General features: G+C 43.4%; 1 protein-coding gene across 1 annotated transcript; it reads right to left on the bottom strand.

Annotated features, from left to right (window-relative positions):
• Positions 1-2558: 2558 nt before the first annotated feature.
• On the bottom strand, positions 2559-3653 carry LOC8038121 (beta-1,3-galactosyltransferase 2-like). The gene has a single exon (XM_029969408.3). The coding sequence runs from the start codon at positions 3651-3653 to the stop codon at positions 2559-2561; it is 1095 nt and encodes a 364-aa protein (XP_029825268.3).
• Positions 3654-22015: the final 18362 nt, after the last annotated feature.

Genomic DNA, 22015 nt, shown 5'->3' with positions numbered 1-22015 from the left:
TTTGCAAAGAGAGAACTTACTTCAGGAAAAAGTAAACAAAAAAAATGCTTAGCTCCTATGGAAACGCAGCGAAGCCACCGGTCTCAAACAATACAGCGGCATTACGCACGGGAGACAAGAGATAGAGCAAGCGGTCCAACGAACGAGCATACAGCGCCGAGAGCCGGCGTCTTTAGCTTTAAATCTTTTCGACTAAAAAGTGGCGCGCGTTGCGCAGGCGGCGACAGTCGCAGAAACAAAAACAGGTACGGTAACAACAAGGAACTGCAAAGCAGACGACATAGGTACCACGAAAAAAACTGCTAAAATAACCCGACAAGACATTTTTAATTGATTATGTCTATATTCAATTTGTTTTATTAGAAAGGATGATAAAATAATGCATCGGAAACAGATAAGAAAAAAGCTCGCACCGCTTTTGAGTCGAAAGGATCATCTGCTAAGGATGCCGGCTTTCGGCGTTGTATGATCGTTCGTTGGTGGCAGTTGGTGTCGCGACCGCTTGCGGCATCTCTTGCATCCCGTCCGCAACTGCGCCGTATTGTTTGAAGACCGGTGGCTTCGCTAAGTTTCGATAGTAGCTAAGACTTTTTCTTTCTTTACTTTTTTCTCAGGTAGGTTCGCTCTTTGCAAATTTTACAAAAAAAATGCACCATCCGTGGGCAACGCTGTATAAAATCGTAGCGCGATAGTTTAAAAAACCGAATTTTGCGGTCGGGTAAAAAAAAAACCTGGCCGCTACTTCTCTGAAATTTCTTATCTGAAATAGCTGAAAACTCAGTTCTGTTTTTGAAAAATGTTAAAACAGTTCACAAAAGACTAAATTTATATTGGCTGAGGTTCCTGAAACCGTGTCTCATGAAGGGGCATTTCCGAAACCTAATTATTGCACTTTGTGCCCGCTCTTCATTAGGAAACAAAATAGTGGCATCCGCAAAGTTTTAGGAGAATGGCGAGTCTCATAACTTATTTTGAGGATCAAGGTCAATGGTCCACAGACCTCTTGGTTGATGGGCCGAACGGGGGAGGTGAAGGGTCTGTCGCCATCGCTAAGTTCGGAAAAAAGCTAAGTAAATTTAAATGAAGAAATACAAAATTAAATCATATATAACTATCTAAATACAAAATTAAAAGTAAGAGTAAAAATTTAAAAAAAAAAATAATCTAATGCGTGTGAATACCTATGCTCTATTTCGAAATTCAAAACTAAGTTAAATATGACAGTGCGCAATATTTTGGAACCATAAATATCACCAAGCATAAAACAAAGCTTAATTAAACTTTGGCATAATCACAGTGGACAAAAGTCTAATGAGAATGGTAGCACTAATGCTAACGATATGCAATAGTTTCGGCACAAAAGACTATGCACATTATACTGAGAACGCAAAGGAATTTTCGCATACATAGCTAAAAATAAAACGGGAATATTGATGGTGATTCCGGTGAGGACAATATAGAATAAATAATATGGCGAAAGGATTCGCGTTACCATAGGCTGCAGTGTTATCTCCTTTCTGGTAACTTTGTTTTGCGCGGTTGGTGCGTGCCGCGGCACCATTTCCGCACGCAAGCTTATTTTCCTCCGGTAGCAGCGGTCCTGCCAGAAGCGGGCCACGGGCTGGGCTTTAATAGAAGGACCACCGCAAGTCACGAGCCGGTCAAGAGATCTCCGCGGGCCGGATTTGGCCCGCGGGCCGAGGTTTGGGGAACCCAACTCTAGGTGAAACTGGAGTCGCTTCGTATGGCACCTTTGGCTTGAGTGAAGCGGAGCTAAGAGGAGATGCTGGACGCAGGGCATTATATGCAGCACTCTTTGTGTCCAGTTTGGTCAGAGTTCAGAATGGGAGTGGAATAGAGCTAATGGCACCTGGTAGGTATTTTGTGAACTTCACTCGCTTTATTCATTCCAGCATGTCGATTAATGTTAGGGATAGGTGTACGATGACGTAAATATAATTGTTTTTTTTTTCTAAAAGGAAAGATTAGAAAATGAAGTCCACCAATAGCTTCGTGCGCTGGAAAGGCCTACGGTTGGAATGTCATCAGAAGGGAGGAGAAGTATATGAAACCGATATCAAATTCTAACATGCCTGGCAAGCCAAGGCACAGTTAGTTAAACTTTAACCAGCTAGGTCAGTTCAGTGACTGTAATAAAGCAACTGACCAAGTGTGAAAAGGGACGGAACGGGTTAAAGCTGGGTGCTACTTTGACTGCTAAAGCGTTCTTTCACGGTGACTCTGGTTGAAGCCTCGCGCCCTTCATTTAGTCTCAGCTCGTGGTATTCTCTCCATGTACATGCAAACAAGTAAAGCCACTGACCACCGCCATTTTGTTTGAGGTGCGCACATGTGCCTCACCTGATCTTCAAATTTTAGGGCAGCGTACTAGAGTGTGGCATTTAAATACACCTCAGCATCGCTATGGTAAGCTCTCCCTTCCCTGAACAGTGGTCCTGCAGAGCGGTTTAACACGAAAGGATGCATGACTAGTCTTTTATGCGAACCCTCTTCTATGGTTAATTAGATTAAACCTATCCAGGAGTATGTTCCGTTTTCTAACTCTCGCGCTGAATCTCTCTAACAATCAAATACCATGCCTTGGCCCGTAGCGTATGATTGTGTATATGACTGAAAATAACGCGACCGCTTACGACGCCTTCCCAATTCTCGCCGTCCTGCGACAATTCTGAATTAATGGCAACATGACCCACCTTCGCCCACAGCGCGGCATCACCGGTCACGTAAACGTCGTCAATGCCGTGGAAAGGCAAACAGAACGAAGCACTGTACAGTCTCCGCAGCGCCTCACTTTTGAAGAAAATAGCGCGCCCGGAGCAGTAATCTGGAAACGTATCCCTGGGATAAACGTCAGAAGGAAGGTACCAAGGCGATTCGGTCTCTCTGTGCACCGTCTTCCTGTTCCAGACGTAGCAGTGAATTTCTGAACCAGGAGATGCCCGCAGCCTCCTGAGGTACCTCACCACCCTAACCAGGTTGGCCACCATGTCGTCATCGAACTTCACTATGTACTTCACAGAAGGGCAGAATTCAAGGGTCCACTTCATTCCGTAGACAAACTTGTACGTCAAGTTCCGGTAGGTGTCTTCATACGGCAGTATCACCACGTCGCCGTACTTGGTAGCTTCGTCTTGGACCGCCCTCGATGCTGTGCGGTTTTTCGAGATCCCCACGAAGAACACCGTCGTCCAGTCGTGTGCGGTGGATAGTGCCGCGTTTCCGACGAACTGCCGGATTACTTTACGGTGAACTTGGTGACCAGCGGCGCTGTGGATGAAAAACATTGTCTCTGTACTGCTGCGACAGCGCGACACCACGGTATACGCATTGGACAGGTTTTCCGTCTTCTCGATGGGAAAAGGTAGTCGACCATACCCTTTAGTTAGGTAATATTCAGGATTCCAGACACTGCTAACATCAGTTTTACTAGGTGTCTTTTGCTGGGGTTCGTCGAAACTGAAGGTGTTGCTGTAACCATCGTCCGTGCAGAATGGCATCACACGCGGCGAAAGTAATTGCCGCTCTGTGGCGCTGGGAGCTAGCACTGCTACATGGGACCAGGGTGTGAGATACAAGAGGCTAACCACAAGGAAACCAGCGGTAAGAAGAAAGAACCTTTTTCGGTACTGCATCGTAAGGCTTCTCCGCCTAAATCTGCGAATAGAATGAACAAGCTGTTGTCCATCAAAACAATGGATGAATCAATCTTTATACGTGACTCATTTTCTGAGACGGAAGAGACAAGAAAAAAATTATTGGTCACAACTGGTTTACCCCCTTTCATGTATATGTTCATTGTTACACAGAGCAGTGATATATATATAAAATATATCAAACACAACTGGCATAAACACTAATGTAAAAAATATATTTTTCAAAACAACAGCTGGATCCAACTTGGCTCTAGCCTGGCCCAAGATAGCGCTAAACTGGCCCAAGTATGAGCCGTGTAAGTATGCTGTTACGGGTATGATCAATATATAATTAGTGATTATGAAATATTAAAATCTAACCGAAATATATGAAATGATGCTGAAGGAATATTATTTGAAAAAAAAAACAGCCAAGTTAATTTTTATTTTTCAGTTTACTTCTTACCTTCCAAACAAAATAATGTTCCTGTCGACGAACTACAAATAATAGTTCTGTTACTTGACAGAATAGGGGCTCAGACTGTTCCGCTAGAAAGCTTGGTTACAATCTGTAGCAGTGTTGCGGAATGGGCACCCCCCTTCCATTCCGATTCCATTCCGAGGAATTAGAGTTTTCGATAATTCAATTCCTTTCAATTCCTAGGAATGGAGACACTGAGCCCATTTCCACTTCTGGAATGGCTGAATCGTTCCATTTCATTCGTTTAATTCCTAAACGTAAAAATTGGCACTTGACAGCTACATTTTTCTGCCGGTATAAGCCGCATAAAGCTGACATTACCAAATGCAGAGACAATTGCAAAAAAGAAAATGCTAAATTCCTCAAAAAAGCACAGATTTTACTAAGCGGACCGCTGGTGGCAGAAAGTGTTTATTTAAAATGTACTGCAAACATCGAGAAAGCCCCTTGATATGTCGATGCTTGTTTAAGACATCAGTCTCGCGACCACGTGGCTCGTAACAAACAGCAAAACTTAAATACACTAATTTTTTTGGCAAACTTTTTTGGCATTTGTCTTCTAGGACATAGACGTAAGGCCACCGTGTTTGTTTGATAAGAGCGTAAAAATATCCAGTTCGTGCGTGGCGCAGAAATAAGTTATATTACTGTGTTCTTCAAATACCTGCACAGCAAAACGGCTAGTACACTGCTGAAAGCGACTCCATGCACAGCGGCAAGAACACATCAACTGAGAAGGAAAGCACCCAGCTTTCCTTCTCAGTTGCCCTTACAGCAACGGTCGCGCCTCGTCTGGCGCGGGACGATCTTTCTGCAGGTCTAGTCAGTTCGGTCACACCAAGAGAGGTGACGATAGTCTAATTCACCTTACGATGGACCTCAACAGACAGCACGAGAGCCATCGAAAGTGCTTTCTGAGTGTCGCGTGACCCTGCAGTCCCGCTCATGGTGCTGGATTGCCTAGGGTGACTCGTGGCGTCCGCAGCGGTTCATCGCAAGGTGAAACGAAGTACGCAGAGACTAAAGTCAAAGGAAATGAGCGGGAATCCGCTAGCTTGCTTGTAACCCCAACCCACTAAAGTATAGAACACAGAAAACAAGCATCGGAACAAAGACCGAGTAATGGGCGGACTTACACTACAAATGCAGTATAAAAAAACAAGCCTCCAAGCAAAGCGCAAGAGGAGAAGAGAGAAGTGAATCTCGCTTTGTTTTATTGCCGAAGCAAACCCACATTTCGCACTCAAAGGAGTGCGCGCGAATGAACGTGGAAGGCAGCAGGGTTGGCTGCCTGCCAAACAACGCGCCTCGAACTATAAGAAACAATACCTGATCATCTTTCGACGGCGCCCGAGTCAACGAGTTATCAGAGCCTTGCGAGTTAGGAGTCGCTTCCGCTCCCAGATCTCAGTCTGTGCGCGCGAGTGCATTCTGCAAACCGTCGCAACAACAACAAAAAAAGCATGACAAGAAGGACGATGAGGAGTTGTTCATGGCATTTTCTTTCTTTGCCGCTCCCTTTTCTTTCGCTTGGTTTCTTGTTTTGCTCTCGTGTAACGCCATCGAAGCCCGACGCCTGCGCGTCCGTGAAAGGCGCCACGCTACCCTTAGCAAAAAGAGGTCGTACTTGAAACCAACTTGAAATATAATGAATAAGAATATTCATTTTGTATTCTTTCTGTATTATTTTGTCCCCATTCGAAATACGTGCGAAAGGTATTCAAAATATATCATAAATATTAATCAGAAAAATTTTTAGATATACCAACAATATAATTCCTTGCCCCGCAAGATGCCATTTGTGCACTTTTTAGCGCACAAATGGCATTTTGAGGGGCAAGGAATTGTAATTTTGGTATATCTACGCATTCAGTGAACTAACATTGTGCTAACACAATTACACGCCAAACATATCTGCTCGCAGCACTTGCTGAAGCTTTCCAGCATCAGCAGGTGTTGTGGTTGTAGTTCCCGAGCCCCGTTTGTGATTGGTGCGCAAGAAGCTCATCAGGTCTGTTCTTGATAGCAAAAAGGACACAATAACATAAACTGCGCTGATTTATAAGTGCGATGCTGCACAGCTCAACTGAGAAACTATTCAAACGTTGTGTTTAGGCGCTTCAGTGTACTCCACATCTGCTTGAAGTGAACTTCTGATAGGCGAGCTTTTCAATACTTTGGTAGTTTAAGTCAGACTACCAAAGTATTGCACTCAAAAGACACTTAGAGCATAACACAACATTATTTACGATTTGCAGGTATTTTAAGAGTATTCTACACATATTATTCATCGCTGCATTTTTATTAGGGTTGGAGTATATTTTGCATGAAATAAATAATATTTTAAAAAATCTATGCGAAAGGTATTTTGGGCATACTAATTTAGTATTTACATATTTCAGAACGCATGAAGGGAACTTGAAATGTAGTTTAAATAAAGGTATTTTTATAAGATTTTCAGAAATATATTTTAGTACAAAGTAAGAAAAAAAAAGTGTATATTTCCGGTGTATTTATTGTGTACTTACACTTATAAACTTTACTTCAAATACACTCAAATTTGAATGTGGTATATTTCAAACGTCTTAGCTTTCGCTGAAGGTACACCCCTTTTTCCCTTTGCTCTTTGCTTTGACGCTTGTTTTTTTTTATTGCATTTTTTTGGCGTATAAGTCTGTTAAGGTTCTACGCGGGCTAGCAGTTTCCCGCTCATTTTATTTTTGAGCAACTGACTCACTGACTGGCTCGGTTTAGCTGACCGTAAACACTAAAAAAAAAAAAAGAACCGTGCCCCATTTTATTCTCATTCCATTCCGGGCAAAAGGCATGTAATTTTATTCCCATTCCATTCCCCTCAACGTTGCCGCCATTCCATTCCCATTCCATTCCGGGGTCGTAAAATGCGGAATGATTCCGGAATCATTCCAACTCCGGAGTGGCAACTCCGCAACACTGATCTGTAGGTGATCTGATGCGATTGCTAAAATATGGAGGCCTCCACTGTTATTTAATAAAGTTCTGCAAGGGTATCTTGCTGCGAAACTGCACTTTTGAGGGTAGTCAAGTTAGAAAAAAAAGAAAACATTTCATAAAACCGGGTTTTGTGCGATAGTATATGTTGATGGATCCACGTTTAGTTTAAGGAATGCGAGACAGCAATGTGGTAAACTTCACTCTGCGTGCTAATACGCGGTTACATCTGTCTCTTCATCAAACGAGTTCTTATTTGCAAGGCGATGCAAAATATGATGTTTGTGTTTTTATGCATGAAACGCGTCCACTTCAAATTCCTTATCAACCAGGTAGCGTTCGAAACGTTTTTTTTTTATGTTAGGACGTCTTAAAGGGATACTGAACAAAAAGTTCGAGATCCCAAAAACAAGGCTGGACGGATAGGCGGGACGCTGCAAAGCCCCAACACATCACGCATACAGAGATATATTTAACGGATCGCAGTATTTTTGGAAATGAAGTGCGGCGATTGAACACGGCCGACGAGGCCGCCGAGACCAAGTCACGTCACATTTCTTATTCTCCCTCGTCCTCGCTACGTCCCGTCAAGCTGGTGAACCGAAGCGAGGAGGAGAGAAGCGAGGCCGCTCTCCTCATTCTCAAATCTTCCAGGAGGATAATGATGTCATAACCCATAGCCTGACCTCGCCTTTTTGTTCCAAAAGTACGGCAATCCGGTTGAGATATCGATGTATGACCGATGTTTTGGAGTTCGTAGTGCCCCGTTCAACACTACTGCGGCCTTTATTTTGTGTGTGAAATCCAAATTTTGGTTTAGTATTCCTTTAATATGCTGGCACTATAGCTTCCTACGGCTTCAAACATATCGCTCTTCAGGGTGGCCGCTGAAATGAATTAAGAAATATTTAGCTCTTAGCCTCTTTTCTAGAATCATGGAATTAAGAAAACGTCCCAAATGACAGACATCTTTTGGGCCAATTTTTTTTTCTTGTAACTTTTAGTACCTTAAAAGACAGAAAAACACTTGATAAAGCCCGATATGACTTTCTAAGGCCAGAACCCGCTTATCTTGGCCTTAATTCAATGTACAAGTGACAAAGTAAGGCTTCGCTGCTGGTAGTTTGACTGTTATTCGGCACCTTTAGGATGAATTCGCCCTACCAATGGCACAGTTTGGTTTCAATTCGGGGTGTTTGTTTTTCATGTGGCAACTTTGGGAATAAATTGCCAAACGTGTGCCCGATTTGGGCTTCGCTGCTGGTTCTTCGGGTCACACGTGGCATCTTTGGTTTAAGTCGGACACTGTGTCAATTATAATGTGTCCCAGATGTAAGGCATTGAAAGGCCGAATAATATTACTCTTGCAATAACTAACGCCTTAGAGAAAAACAACCAATAGGCCTAAGCTAGGCTCCTTGGATTGCCAAGCATGCGCTAATTTATGCGTTTCCTTGGCGTGCTGCATGAAATTTTGGTCTTCTGGTGAACCAGTGACGACTGACAAAATCGATAGTCTACTCTACTAATTGATTTCAGTCATTTCTTTTCTCAAAGAGTTTTCTCACACGAAGTGTTTCGAATCAAATTTTGATCTCAAGTGCTGGGTGAGGTGCCACATTTTGAGGACTTTGGTAAACACGCGGTGTAAAGTTCTCAGGGGCAATTTTTTTCAGTAAAAAAATGTTTTCTTTAGATACTCAGCCTCCGCTGCAGAGTCGATGCTTTAAGCATGCTCTGCACGTAAATATATTTCATGCACAACATAGCTTAAAAATGCCCTCTTGAAAAAAACAGAGAGAACCTTGTATCATATAGAATTCAATATTTACGTAATCCGTCATTCGAAAAATACTTCACGTCTCGTGATAATAAACTATCTTGACAATATTGAATTTTTACATATAGTGCGCACCTCTGGGTAGTTTGGACAGTGTAATATTTCAACCTCTATGCACGTACAGTCTGCAGAAAATAATCTGGGAATGACGGTGCCTTAAATATGTTCCTTCGATGCATACATTCGGCATACCTAAAGTTGTATTTTAGATGCACATACAGAATATGCATTCTAAACTTTTTACTTACTGTGACGCAAATTTATCAAATTTCAGAGCTGCATTTCTGGTTCGTACTATGTTTCTTGACATTTTTTTCCACACTCTTTTATGCAACTATGAGGAAGCAACTTAACAAAAATAACTTATATTTCACTGTCATGGGTCTTGTTATGTAGGACTAATAGTATAGCAATCACTTCTTGCATGGTATAGCAATTGATTGAAGCCCAAATTCAATCAGCGACCACGCAGTTTGTTTTTAATGTGAAAGCATCATATGGGGCCTATTAGGCGAATATCTGGCGTCGGCGGCGGCGTGACCCAGCAACTATGAAGAAGCAACTTAACAAAAAAAACATATTTTACTGTCATTGGTCTTGTTAATGTAGGACTAATAGTATAGCAATCACTTCCCGCATGGTATAGTAATTGAATGAAGCTCAATTTCAATCAGCGACCACGCAGTTTGTTTTTAATGCGAAAGTATCACATGGGGCCTATTAGGCGAATATCTGGCGTCGGCGGCGGCGTGACCCCGCAACTATGAAGAAGCAACTTAACAAAAAAAAAAATATTTCACTGTCATCGGTCTTGTTAATGTAGGACTAACAGTATAGCAATCACTTCCCGCATGGTATAGACCCTTTCCGGAATTCAGTCTGGCCACTTTGATCATTATCATCATCATCTGAAAACGGCATATGTGCTATACTAATGGCGGCCTTCTGTTTACTGATGAAGGAAGAAGTTGAAGATGCTCCTAAGCAGATGATTTGTGGCCTATACAATTTAGATGTTAGCGCGGCGTGAGGCAGGAATTGGACGCAAGAGCTGCGTAAGAGTTAATTTCTAACTCGGTCCCAGTCAAACTGTTATTAACACTCACTCGGCTTCAAAGCCCCTTGATGTATAGAAATCTATCAAGGCGTCTATGTGGGTTGGCGCTTCGTTCCGACTGACTGCATTTGTTTCGCCATCGACACTAGAAGAGATTGAAAAATAATTGTAGTGAAGTGCACATTCTCGTTTACCGTTGACCTTTAAGTGAAAGATCCCTATTAAATACTGCAGACCACAGGTTCATTGCCGCCATTAGTATAGTAAAAGATAAACTGCCATTTGAGTCACCAGATGGCACTGAATTCCGGAAAGGGTCTATAGTAATTGATTGAAGCTCAATTTCAATCAGCGACCACGCAGTTTGTTTTTAATGTGAAAGCATCATATGGGGCCTATTAGGCGAAAATCTGGCGTCGGCGGCGTCGTGACCCCGCAACTATGAAGAAGCAACTTAACAAAAAAAAAACATTTTACTGTCATCGGTCTTGTTAATGTAGGACTGATAGTATAGCAATCACTTCCCGCATGGTGTAGTAATTGATTGAAGCTCAATTTCAATCAGCGACCACGCAGTTTGTTTTTAATGCGAAAGCATCATATGGGGCCTATTAGGCGAATATCTGGCGTCGGCGGCGGCGTGACCCAGCAAAGGTACCTATAACGGACTACTGCCGAAAGGGTAATAACACATCAAATATGCCTGGATTGACGTCACATTTCTCCACGAGGTTCACGTAAACAAAGTAAATTAACGGCTACAATATTTGGTACGTTTCGGTCACGGCGGAAATCGAACCCGGTCCTCCGGGCGGGGTGCGAGAGGAGCACGCTTCCCGGACGCCACGCCAGCTCCAAGTGTTCTGGCTGACTGAAGGTGTGCCTGGTGCGTGAGTCATTGACTCATTGAAGACCATACCTCGTCAAATCTCACTCATGAGGGCCCTCACTCACCCTCACTCACCATCATCTTCACATGTGAGGTGAGGGTGAGTGAGTTTCTGTGTCAGAAAAATTTATGAGTGTGAGGATGAGTCAGGGCCGTGAGGGCCGTGAGGGCTGTAAGGGCCATGACTCATGAATGCGTGAGGAGCGTGAAGGCGGTGAGTGTGTGAATGGCATGAGTGCGTGAGGAGTGTGAGGAGTGTTAGGGCCGTGAGGGCGGTGAGTGCGTGAGGGGTGTGAGGGCCATGAGCGCGTGAGGGCCGTGGGGGCGGTGAGTGCGTGAGACCCTCTTCAGTCGGTGCAACTGTATCAGCAATTTTGGTGTTGACGGCGGGTTGTTCTTTAGTTTTTCCTAGATCGACACGAATGGCTGAGATCGGGTCCGGCTCAAAACAAGCGAGCAACTCGGAACAATTTGAAGACGTTTGAAGCGGCTGCATCCAATCAGGGACGCGATATTTTCACGTGATACCTCGTGCCGGCGATGATGACTACAAAAGACTTGGTACTGGTTTGAAATTGATCGTTTTTGGAAATAAACTGTTTCAGAAAGATGCATTAGTGTTCTCAACGAGATGTAAATGCATAAAAACACGTTTATTGCGCGTAATTGTGTGTCTAAATAGTGCAAGAAAAATAAAATTTAATTATGATGATGGAAAACCGCAGCAATTGGTTGCTGCGTTTGAACGCGGGCGGCCCGTGTTGCTGGTGTTGCGACGTAACGTTTCTAGGCGAAATTGCCCCATCTCAAGCTGGCCTCAGTGGCGTGAGGGCCATGAGTGCGTGAGGGGCGTGAGGGGAGTGTGAGGGCCGCGAGGGCGGTGAGTGCGTGAGGGGTGTGAGGGCCATGAGTGCGTGAGGGGCGTGAGGGCGGTGAGTGGCGTGAGGGCAATGAGTGCGTAAGGGCCGTGAGGGCGGTGAGTGCGTGAGGGGCGTGAGGGCCATGTGTGAGTGAGGGGCGTGAGGGCGGTGAGTGGCGTGAGGGACATGAATGCGAGAGGGCGGTAAGGTGCGTGAGGGCTATGAGTGCGTGAGGGCCGTGAGGGCGGTGAGCGTGTGAGGGGCGTGAGGGCCATGAGTGCGTGAGGGCCGTGAGGTTCAGTGAAGGTGAGCGAAGGGCTGAGGGTGAGTGAGGGGCTTAGGTGAGTATGGCTGTGAGGGTGAAGGTGAGTGAGGGCGACCTAAAATGCCGCCGTCTGTTGAAGGCGTCACGTCGCAGTCAAAAGAACTGCAATGCTTTGGCATTGTACACCTGAGCAGCCTTAAGTGTTTCTGGCGAAATTTTTATCCTGACATACTTTCTTTTACAGTCGCGGGTTGGTCAAGAAAGAAACTTAACATGGTACAAACTTGTCACGAAAGAAACTTTGAAAATGCCTGGTTAACACTACCACGCCAAACGTATCTGCTCACAGCACTTGCTGAAGCGTTCCAGCATCAGGAAGTGTTGTATTTGTAGTTCCCGAACACCGTTTGTGATTGGTGTGCAACAAACGCATCAGGTGTGTTCTTGATAGAAAAAAGGAAACAATAACGTAAACTGGGCTGATTTATCAGTGCGATGCTGCAGAACTCAATTGACAAACTAATCAAATGTTGTATTTAGGCACTTCAGTGTACTCCACATCTGCTTAAAGTGAACTTCTAATAGGCGAGTTTTTTAATACTTTGGCAGTTTAAGTCAAACTACCAAAGTATTGCAGTCAAAAGAAACTTAGAGTAAAACACAACGGTATTTAAGATTTCCGGGTATTTTAAGAGTATTCTGCACATAATTTTGATCATGGCATATTTATTAGGGTTGGAGTATATTTTGCATGAAATAAATAAATATTTTAAGAAATCAATGTGAAAGGCACTTCGTGCCTACTAATTAAGTATTTACATATTTCAGAACGTATGAAGGGAATTTCAAATGTAGTTTAAATACAGGTATTTGAAAAAATATTTTTAGAAATTCAATTAGTACTAAGTAAAAAAAAAAAGAAGGGTGTATTTTCGGACCATTTTTTGTGTACTTACAATTATGAAGTGTACTGCAAATACACTGAAATTAGAATGTGATATATTTCAAACGTATTGGTTATCTCTAAGGGAGGCACTAGCACCCCCTATCTTTTTTAAAAAAAGGTTCCCAAAAGGTTACCAAAAGGGTGGAATAACCAACTTTTACACCCTCAATCTGATGAAGAAGCAAGTGCCCTGCTTATTACCTCCTCGAGGAAATGTAAAAATTTTAGAAAGGGAAAACATCAACATGAAAGTATTAGTGAAAGTCCCGAACTGGATGAAGACGTCTGCCGAATGCATGCCACACGTCCGTCCACTCGGAAACATTTTTTGCGGCTGACTGGTTTGGAAGAACCGGGGTGACCTCCGGGTGTCGCGGTGTATCTGTGTGTTAACAGTGGATCTGTCGGCAGCCTTGTGTTGGCGTCGTCTATGCTTATCCTTGACTGGAATGTACGGGGAATCATGGTGTAAGGCGCAACCAAAAACAGACGCAAGAGAGAAACTTTCTAAAGTTCACAACTAGCCCAAGTATGAATGTAAGGGGCCTAGAAAAAGGAAGAGAGAAAGGGGGGGGGGGAATAGGAGGAGAAAAAGAGGGGGACCACGGCTGGTGACAGACTTATATGTAGGCTCTGTGAAACAAAGTTTGTAGCTGCGTTTGAGGTGAAGTGTACAGCTGCGTTCGTGTCGTTCTGTGTTTTTTCCTTGTCCGTATCCCTAGTCTCGATTTACTACAATGCTCAATTTACACCAGCTAGACTGCGCTCTCACTATTGCTTCAGAAAATGCTTGTTTTATCTATGTACCGTAGGCGACTGCAGAACTCTGAAGTGAGGGCATAAAAAATCCATACTGGTTTTTCGAGAAGCGCGCGTAGAGGTATTGAGCTCCTGAAAATGAGCCGCGCGATCAACTTGTTTTCACCCTAGCGCACTAACCGTGGTATGAGAGTTCATTTTTAGTTTCGAGTATGCTATAATTGAATTCACAGTGAATCCTCAAGAGGAGGCTGAAAAAGCACCTTAGAGGTTACACGCACACTCTTAAGACAAAAGGGTGCAAAAGGGTGTATCGTTACACCTTTTGTCCCATATAATACACCCCAAAATTTCATTTCGACGTGCAGAGCCCTATAGTCGAACAGACGGCCACACATTTTTCGAGGTGCTTGATAACGGCGTGATATACCTTTTTAAATCGCTGAAGTACGTGTCAAAGGCCACACAAAGAAAGCACCGAGCTTTTACAGTAGGGCCAAGAAAATGCCGATTATTTTTTTCGTAGTGAGTAACACGTACATTAGCTATTTTATTATGTTGTACCACACGGCTACCAAGCCGCTCGTGAAATTTCGGGCTCTTTGTGGGACTGTAGGGCGCTGTACGTCGAATTAAAGTTTTGGGGTGTATTATATGGGACAATTGGTGTAACGATACACCTGTTTACGCCCCTTTTTCTTGAGTGTGAACATGTTCGGAAGCAGCAGGTATTGACAAAATTCACTTACGATTCTTACAACAAAACTCTTCAATATCCACACTCCAACTCACGTACTTTTTTTTTCTTTAATTGGCAAGCCGCGCACACATAGCACTTCCCATCGCCTCAAGGCTCTCGCCTTACGTTTTGACGTAGCAGTCGTCTTCAAGGGCAAGTTTGAAATTACATTACATGAATTGCATGAAGGACGTCAGTTTGTAGAAACAACCGAATTTACGATTGAAGGGGATATTAAAAAGGTAGAGTTTTTGCAGACCTCTTTAATTATTATTTTGTTGACTTAATAATAGCGTTCACTCTGTTGAAGCTTCAAGGTATGCATAATATTTTTTCTGGTAGAATATTTCTCTCTCTAATTAGCGAGGAAGATGTTTTCATTTTTATGAGTTGAAAAAAAAACAGCAAAAGTTCTGACTCTCAGGAGATTCAAATAAAACTTATTAAATATATTATAGAGTGTATTGCTTTTACTTTAGCTCATATGTTTAACGTATGTATTGTAACTCGTGTTTTCCCGCGTAATATGCAGATAGCAAGGGTTTCTGTCATATATAAAGCAGGGGATAGGAACGACCTTAGTAATTACAGGCCAGCCTCCATTTTACGATTTTTTTTCAAAAGGATTGAGAATTTCATACCTAAATCACTTTAGACTTCTTGTGAAAAGCACTCGATTCTTAGTGCCCGGCAGTACGGTCTTCGGAGAGGGTAGTCCACAGACATAGCGTTATTACACCAAAAAGAAATTATTCAAAAACGATATTGAAAATAAACTTTTTATAATGGTAATTTTGATCGATCTTTCGAAAGCACTCAATCATATTTAATCTTAAAACTCTGCTTCGAAAACGTTAACTTTATGGTACTCGGGGAATAGTCATGAAAATACTTGAGAATTTCGTACTTACAGATTCGCTTTCAAAGTGTTGTAATAAATTGCAATCGTTTTGAGTCTAAAAAAATCAAGACAGTATTTTACGCCCTCATTTATTTAACTTGTATAGTAACGACATAGCTAACACTGGCAATAAAGCAAACATAATGATTTATGCAGATTATGCTACTATATTTATTTTTCAGGGTCGGATATTTCGTACACTATAAAGACAGGTAATGCATTTCTTAAAAAGAGTTATACGCAGACAGTCCTGAACTCTTTAGTGATAAATAGTAATAAAATGAAAGGAGTTGTTTTCGGTTCAGAGGGGGTAAAAATTAGCGGAGATCAACTTTCTCTTCAGACTCACGTGCTATAGAAATTGTGCAGAATGTCAAAGTACTCGGTGTTATGTTCAACGAATGCATGCGATGGGATGGAACAGTTGAGATAATAGAAAAAAAAAACTATCGAAGGTGTTTGGTATAATTTATACGTATAGAAAAACCTTACCTCAGTCTGTACTACGACTTCTCTATAACTCTTTATTTTACGTTTGTTTTAATTACTGTTTCTTGGTATGGGGAAATACAACTTCTGCAAATATTCATCGTGTTCATGCACGTCAGAAAAGAAATAAATACGTTCAGTAATTAAGCACATGACAACAAAACGGCACCGTTATTTAATAAATTCGGAATTGTTCCAATCACGAACCATTCTAAGTATAAATTTGCCCTACCGTATAAAGCAGAGATAAACCACCCAGGAAATAGTATTCTTTTTCTTTCTTCCTTTCACTCAAAAAACATCTCACATGCCACCCGCCATGGAAACACCTGGACCATCCCGCGCTCGAGAACACACTACGGAAATGAGATGGTTAGATACCCGCTACCCATAATGTTAAACTAATTTAATCACGGAAAATTACTATTGAACACTGCTCCAACGGGCGCCTACTATCTTAAACTAGTTGCGTCAGATATTTGATTGTGTACTCTTGAGTGCGAAATTTTGTTTTGAGTGTCTCTTCTGCTGTTGTTGTTGGGTAAAAAGAAGGCACTGTCAAGTAATTTTTTACTGCTTTTTTATCTTCTCTTTCTTCTTGTATGAAGAGAAATAAAGAAATTTGAAACCTAAAACTTGAAATTCAAACTCAAGCAAATGTGCCGACAGGTTAGAACTATTATCCTATAGTTCTAACCTGCCTTTAATACTCCTATCCCTCTGAAAAACTGCCCAAAAAACATGAAAAGCAGTTCGTTCCCTGCCGGAGAGATGGAATCTATTCCATTCCTTTCTTTTGAGGAGGAGAATATTTCGGGCAAACGGGCCGCTGCTCAAATGTTCACCTGATAGAGTACTTCTAATAGGTCGCCTATCCCAGCGGCGATTCTGTGCACCCTATAGCAGTACATTGGCACATGGGGAAGATGTAAACCTCAGCTAAAAAGAAAAACGCACGTGCTTGTCGGTTATTTTTAGAGATTCGGGAGGGAAATAATCGACTCATTTGCCCTAAAAAACTCCGGCGTCAGTGTCTCTTCGCCTTCGCTAGCCCTCTCTGATTTAGAGAAGGATTCTCTGCGCTTGGAGCTGACCGGGGTGACTATGCACTGTAAAAAAAAGAAGTAGTACTTTCTTCTTTAAAGGGATGGTGAACCGAAATTTGGATTTAAAAAAACTATGCTGGAGATGTGGGCGGGACGGTACAATTCCTACAACACTACTATAAGGCGATACCTCAAATGGGCTGCCGTATTTTCGGAAAAAGTAGTCGAGATTGAACCAGACCGACGAGGTGCGTGACGTAAAGATACCTAGTTTCGTCCCCTCTTCGCTTCGCTCCCTCAAGGGCGCGAGGCCTAGAAGACGCGTGGCCGTTCCCTCTCTTTCTCGGAGAAACACGACGTCAACATTCCTGCCAAATGCGCCTCTTTTTTTTTTTTTTGAAAAATACTGTCATCCGTTCCAGATATCGCGGTATGAGTGATGTTTTGGTGTTTGTAGCATCCTGTTGCACGATTTTGCCGCGTGTTGGGGGGATTCCAGATTTCGGTTCAGCATCCCTTTAAAGGAGGAACTCGCGTTTATCATATTTGTTCTATAAAGGGATGACATTTCGTCCCCTAAGAAGTCAGGAAAGTTGCCATATATTTTTTCTTGTGGAGAAAACGTTCCTCCCCTAAGGAAGCAAAAAAATTGCCGCCTTTTTTCGTCCAATAGAGGAAAGTTTCTCCCCTAGTGTAATTAATATAGCTTCCACCAGATGGTGCTCAAAATGAAAAAAAAAAACTTTTTGGAGAAGCGTTAATATGCTTTTTAATGTTCCCCCGACATTTAAACGCTACGTGGTAGTTACGCATCATTCCTGAGCACACATAATACACGAAACGCATGCAAAGTCCCCCCCCCCCCCCACACACACACACAACAACAACACCGCAGCGACACCGAACCCCCGCCCCTCCCTTTTTTTCTTTTCTCTTTATTGCCGGATTTGGGTACGTCAAACAGATAAAAACACGACCAGAACACAAAACGAGAGATAATGCTAAAATTGCCAGCTGGTCTCGGCTAGCATTGTGGGGCTAAAACTTGCTCATTTTAAACAACTTTTCAATGCAGGGCAGCCACTCAAGCGTGCATTTCTGAGCCTTATGAACATCAACAAATGAATTTATACTTTCGCGGGAATACTTTGTAGCTTCACGCACATCACGGGCTGCGTGGAGCACAGCCATTCTAGACCTCCAAATACTATGCAGGCCAAGCAACGTAACATGCTCGAATGGGGCGGGTCCTTCGTTTTCTACCGGCAGGTACCTAATCCCGTGAGAGTCAAGTGGTAAGTCTTTCTTCAAAGTGCGCTGTAGGACATCCCAAAGGAAGTCGCCATCTCAACACTCCAAGAAGACGTGTTCAATAGTCTCTGGCTTTTGACATAAGAAACAATGAATACCCCACGGCACAAACAGGCCCCTCTCCTCCATTCATGTTTTAATTGGTGAGATACCGGTACGTTATTTAAAGAAAATGACTTGACCCACGGTGGTGCTCTCATCTTTTTCACACGTTTCAAGACGTCCTGTCCTGGGCCTTCACAGTACAATGCCCTGTACAAGTGAACAGAAAAACAGCTTCGAAACAACTTTATACACCCGCTTAAGTGTTACTGCGCTCGAATACTCGGTAGAAAAACGAGCCGCCAAAAAGCGGCATGATGCGACAACTTCTTTGAGGTACCCATGAGTACCGCCGGTCACACTGGATGAGGAAGCCACGAACTCAGACAAACATCGACCTAATCTTACTTGACAAACAGTGCGCAAAAATGGATCACTAACATCACAAAAATCACAAACACGGTTTAGCATTTGCCGCGAAAACAAGTGAGATACGCCTAGTCCTCCTTCGCGAACTCTTCGAAAAAGGCTCATTCCGCTCGTTCGCTCCCAAGACGAGCCCCAAATGAACACCGGAGAAACACGGCGCAGTTTTTGCACGTTCACACGAGAGTGGTGTAACACCTCCAAAGCGTACCACAGTTTGCTAACAAGAAATAAATTGCAAACTGTGGCACACGCAAAAATCGAAAAACCATTACAGCTCCATTTTTCTGCTTTCTCGCGAAGCTTTACTGCTTGACTACGCCAATAGTCTTCACTCTCGGTAATACTCAAGGGGCACTTCTAAGTACTTTACAGGAGTGGTGACCCATTTAACATTGGCAAACACACTTGGGGTACAACTCCATTCTCCATGCCAGAAGCCCAGACATTTACCCCAGTTGACCGCAGCACCACTTAAACGACAAAAATGTTTGACTGTATTGACAACTCTGATGGCACTCTCGTGATTCCTACAGAAAATGGCAAGGTCGTCCTCATAAGCAATAACCCGTAACTCAGATGAATATGATTTGAACCCACTGACACTGTCACGCCTTATATTTCTTAAACAGAGTGATTCCAAGTAGATGCAAAAAAGGAGGTGAGAAGGAACACCCTTGACGAGCAGAACGCTGCACTTGAATTCGCTTCCCGACGGACTGATTTATTAAAAGCTCGTTGTACAGCCGTTATAGGCCATGCGCACGCCTTCGCGTATCACAGAGTCATTATTATGACTCTGTGACTCTAATGACTCTATGACAGAGTCACAGAGTCATTATTTGACTCTGTGACTCTGTGATACGCCTTCGCGTATCACAGAGTCACAGAGTCAGAACACCCAACAACACGTCGTTCGGTACACGATCAAACACTTTCTCTAGGTCTATTTGTAGTATGCACGCCACAATGCATGGCGTCGCAACACTCCAACACGCTCCGTGTTTTATGGACATTTTTGAAGATGGTCCTGCCTTTAATCCCGCATGTTTGGTGGGGGCCAACTATTTCCGCAATTACAGTCCGTAACCTCCTGGCCAATATCTTCATAAGTATTTTATAACCAACATTAGTTAGACTGATAGGTCTATACGAAGTTACCTGCCAAAGTTTGACAATGTCATCAAATTCAGGATTAAAATGGCGAGGGACGACAAAAAGGATGGAAGTAGGACACCTAGTTTGGAAGCCTTATTGAAGACACTGGCCAGTACTATTGACAGTGAATGATTCAGAGCTTTATAAAATGCAGCGCTGAGCCCGTCTGGTTTAGGGGACCTTCCCGGGTTCAAGGCTTCAGTGACAAACAAAACATACTCGACAATGATGGCCGCTTCCAAAATCTCTTTTGTTTCGTTGCCTAACCGCGGCATTAAAGGCAAAAAGTTGCGTTTAAAGCTATCCCCATAAACTGAACTCGACGCGAATAAGGTACTGCAGTAATTTAAAAAAGTCCGCTCGATTTTTGCCTTTTTCTCGTAACTGCACCGTCACGTTCGACCTCCGTTAAGTAATTAGAGATAGAAATGCCTTCTCCAGTCATGTCTCCGTGAGATATAACACCTTGAATGAACACCCGACAACTAAAACAAACTCACACTCCCTCGTTTTGATACTCGAACACATTTTGTTCACAAACAGTACACGCCATTGATTTATTAATTACTGGTGGTCGCAGGATAACGCCGAATGTTTTTTACACTCTCACAAAAAGGGCGAAATAGACATCTGGCCGGCCACATTTTATGCTTGGTTAAGTACCTCGAAGTCTTCAATATTGACACATATATATGAAAAGAAGCGCAGCTATCGCACTTGGACACAAGTTTGGTGCACGTGGCAGACTTGTTTTTCAGAGTAGGGGCCACAAAGTATGAAAAGCCCGAAACCGTTGTGCTGGGATTCAGTCTGGAAATGAAGAGCGCACAAAGTCGTGGCGCTCGCGGTGCGGAGCCCAGCTTGCTGGCAGCGTTCTCACCCTCGGAAGGTTGATGCGTCCTTCTTCCCTTCTTCTTGTGACGGTGATGAATCCCTCGTCGTCCACGGGTCCCGTGCGGCTCTGTTTCGAGTTAGCATACCCGTCAGCGACCGCCGCAGTGGAAGAGCGCACGCTTGCACAGTTTCCATCGCCACTTGCGTCAGGACAACTCGCTGAGGGCACTGGCGTCTTCGGAGCAGTCGCCGAGGAAAATTGGCTTCTTCAAAGTAGTGGCAAAGTTTTTTCATGATACAAATGTGGCGGACGGTTTTTCGCCGACAAAAAGCATTACAAGTCGACAATGATGATAAAACCAACCCTCGTGTAGACTGTGCATATACCACATTGAAGAACGGCCCTGCAGATGACGTCATCTTTAGTGAATGCCCAGCCCTACCCAAGCGGCAAACACGGGAAGCTTGATATGAGTCACGCAGAGACAGAGGCGTTCGTCTTTGCGTTGCCGTGTGCTAGGGTCGCGCTCTTCATGAGACGTTCCGGGGTGCGATGGCGGCGATGCTGACGCTCACTAGAGGTGACCTCGCGTATCTACTAGGGCGGATACACGCGTGTATTCAAGTTGTGTGTCCGCAGCCGTTGTCTATCTAGGTGATATTGACTGTGCGGCCTCTCGCATGAGATACGTGAAGCGGTGCCTCTGCACAGTCGGTCAAGGAATCAGTTATCTAATTAGGCGGAGCGTCTACAACTCGCGATCTCGGTTCCTTCTTCTGCCGTTTCCGCAATTATCCCAAGGCTCCCGCTAGACCCATCTGCGTGGGGAAGTGCGTTTAAGTGTACAGCACCAGATTTCAGTGAAAGCGTTTTCGGGCATAGTTGTACCAACAAATGTAGATAAATACGCTGGTCTTCGCGTTTGTGCTAAGTAGGTGCGGAAGTGGGCACAGTCGACAGTTTTCCTCCTTTTATTAGGGAATACACACAGCATTTCTACTTCCAGAAACGTCTAAAAAAAGACTATTAGCGGTGTGTATTTCAGGGGCAAAAAGGGTCACCAAGTTCTCTCGACACAGTCGTTTATCTTGGTCTCGTGAAATTATATATTGTTGATGACATCAGGACAAAAATATAAGATTTAAACAAACTTTATAATAATATTTCCATCAATTTGGAGCGTCAAAAACTAGACTTCAATTGGCGTTATGAAAACTACGTAAAGCAATGCCACGCAATACGAGTGGCACTTCGCTTTATTAAAAAAAAACAAAAAAAAACAAGAAAATTTTAACTCATGAGAGAGGTGAGTTCATTGGGCATAACGCCCACATCCAAGGGCCGCGTG

Source organism: Ixodes scapularis, unplaced genomic scaffold, assembly GCF_016920785.2.
Source record: "Ixodes scapularis isolate PalLabHiFi unplaced genomic scaffold, ASM1692078v2 PGA_scaffold6__148_contigs__length_123643588, whole genome shotgun sequence".
Taxonomy (NCBI): domain Eukaryota; kingdom Metazoa; phylum Arthropoda; class Arachnida; order Ixodida; family Ixodidae; genus Ixodes; species Ixodes scapularis.
The sequence above is the reverse complement of the archived record's forward strand: the minus strand, read 5'-3'. Positions and strand labels throughout refer to the sequence as shown.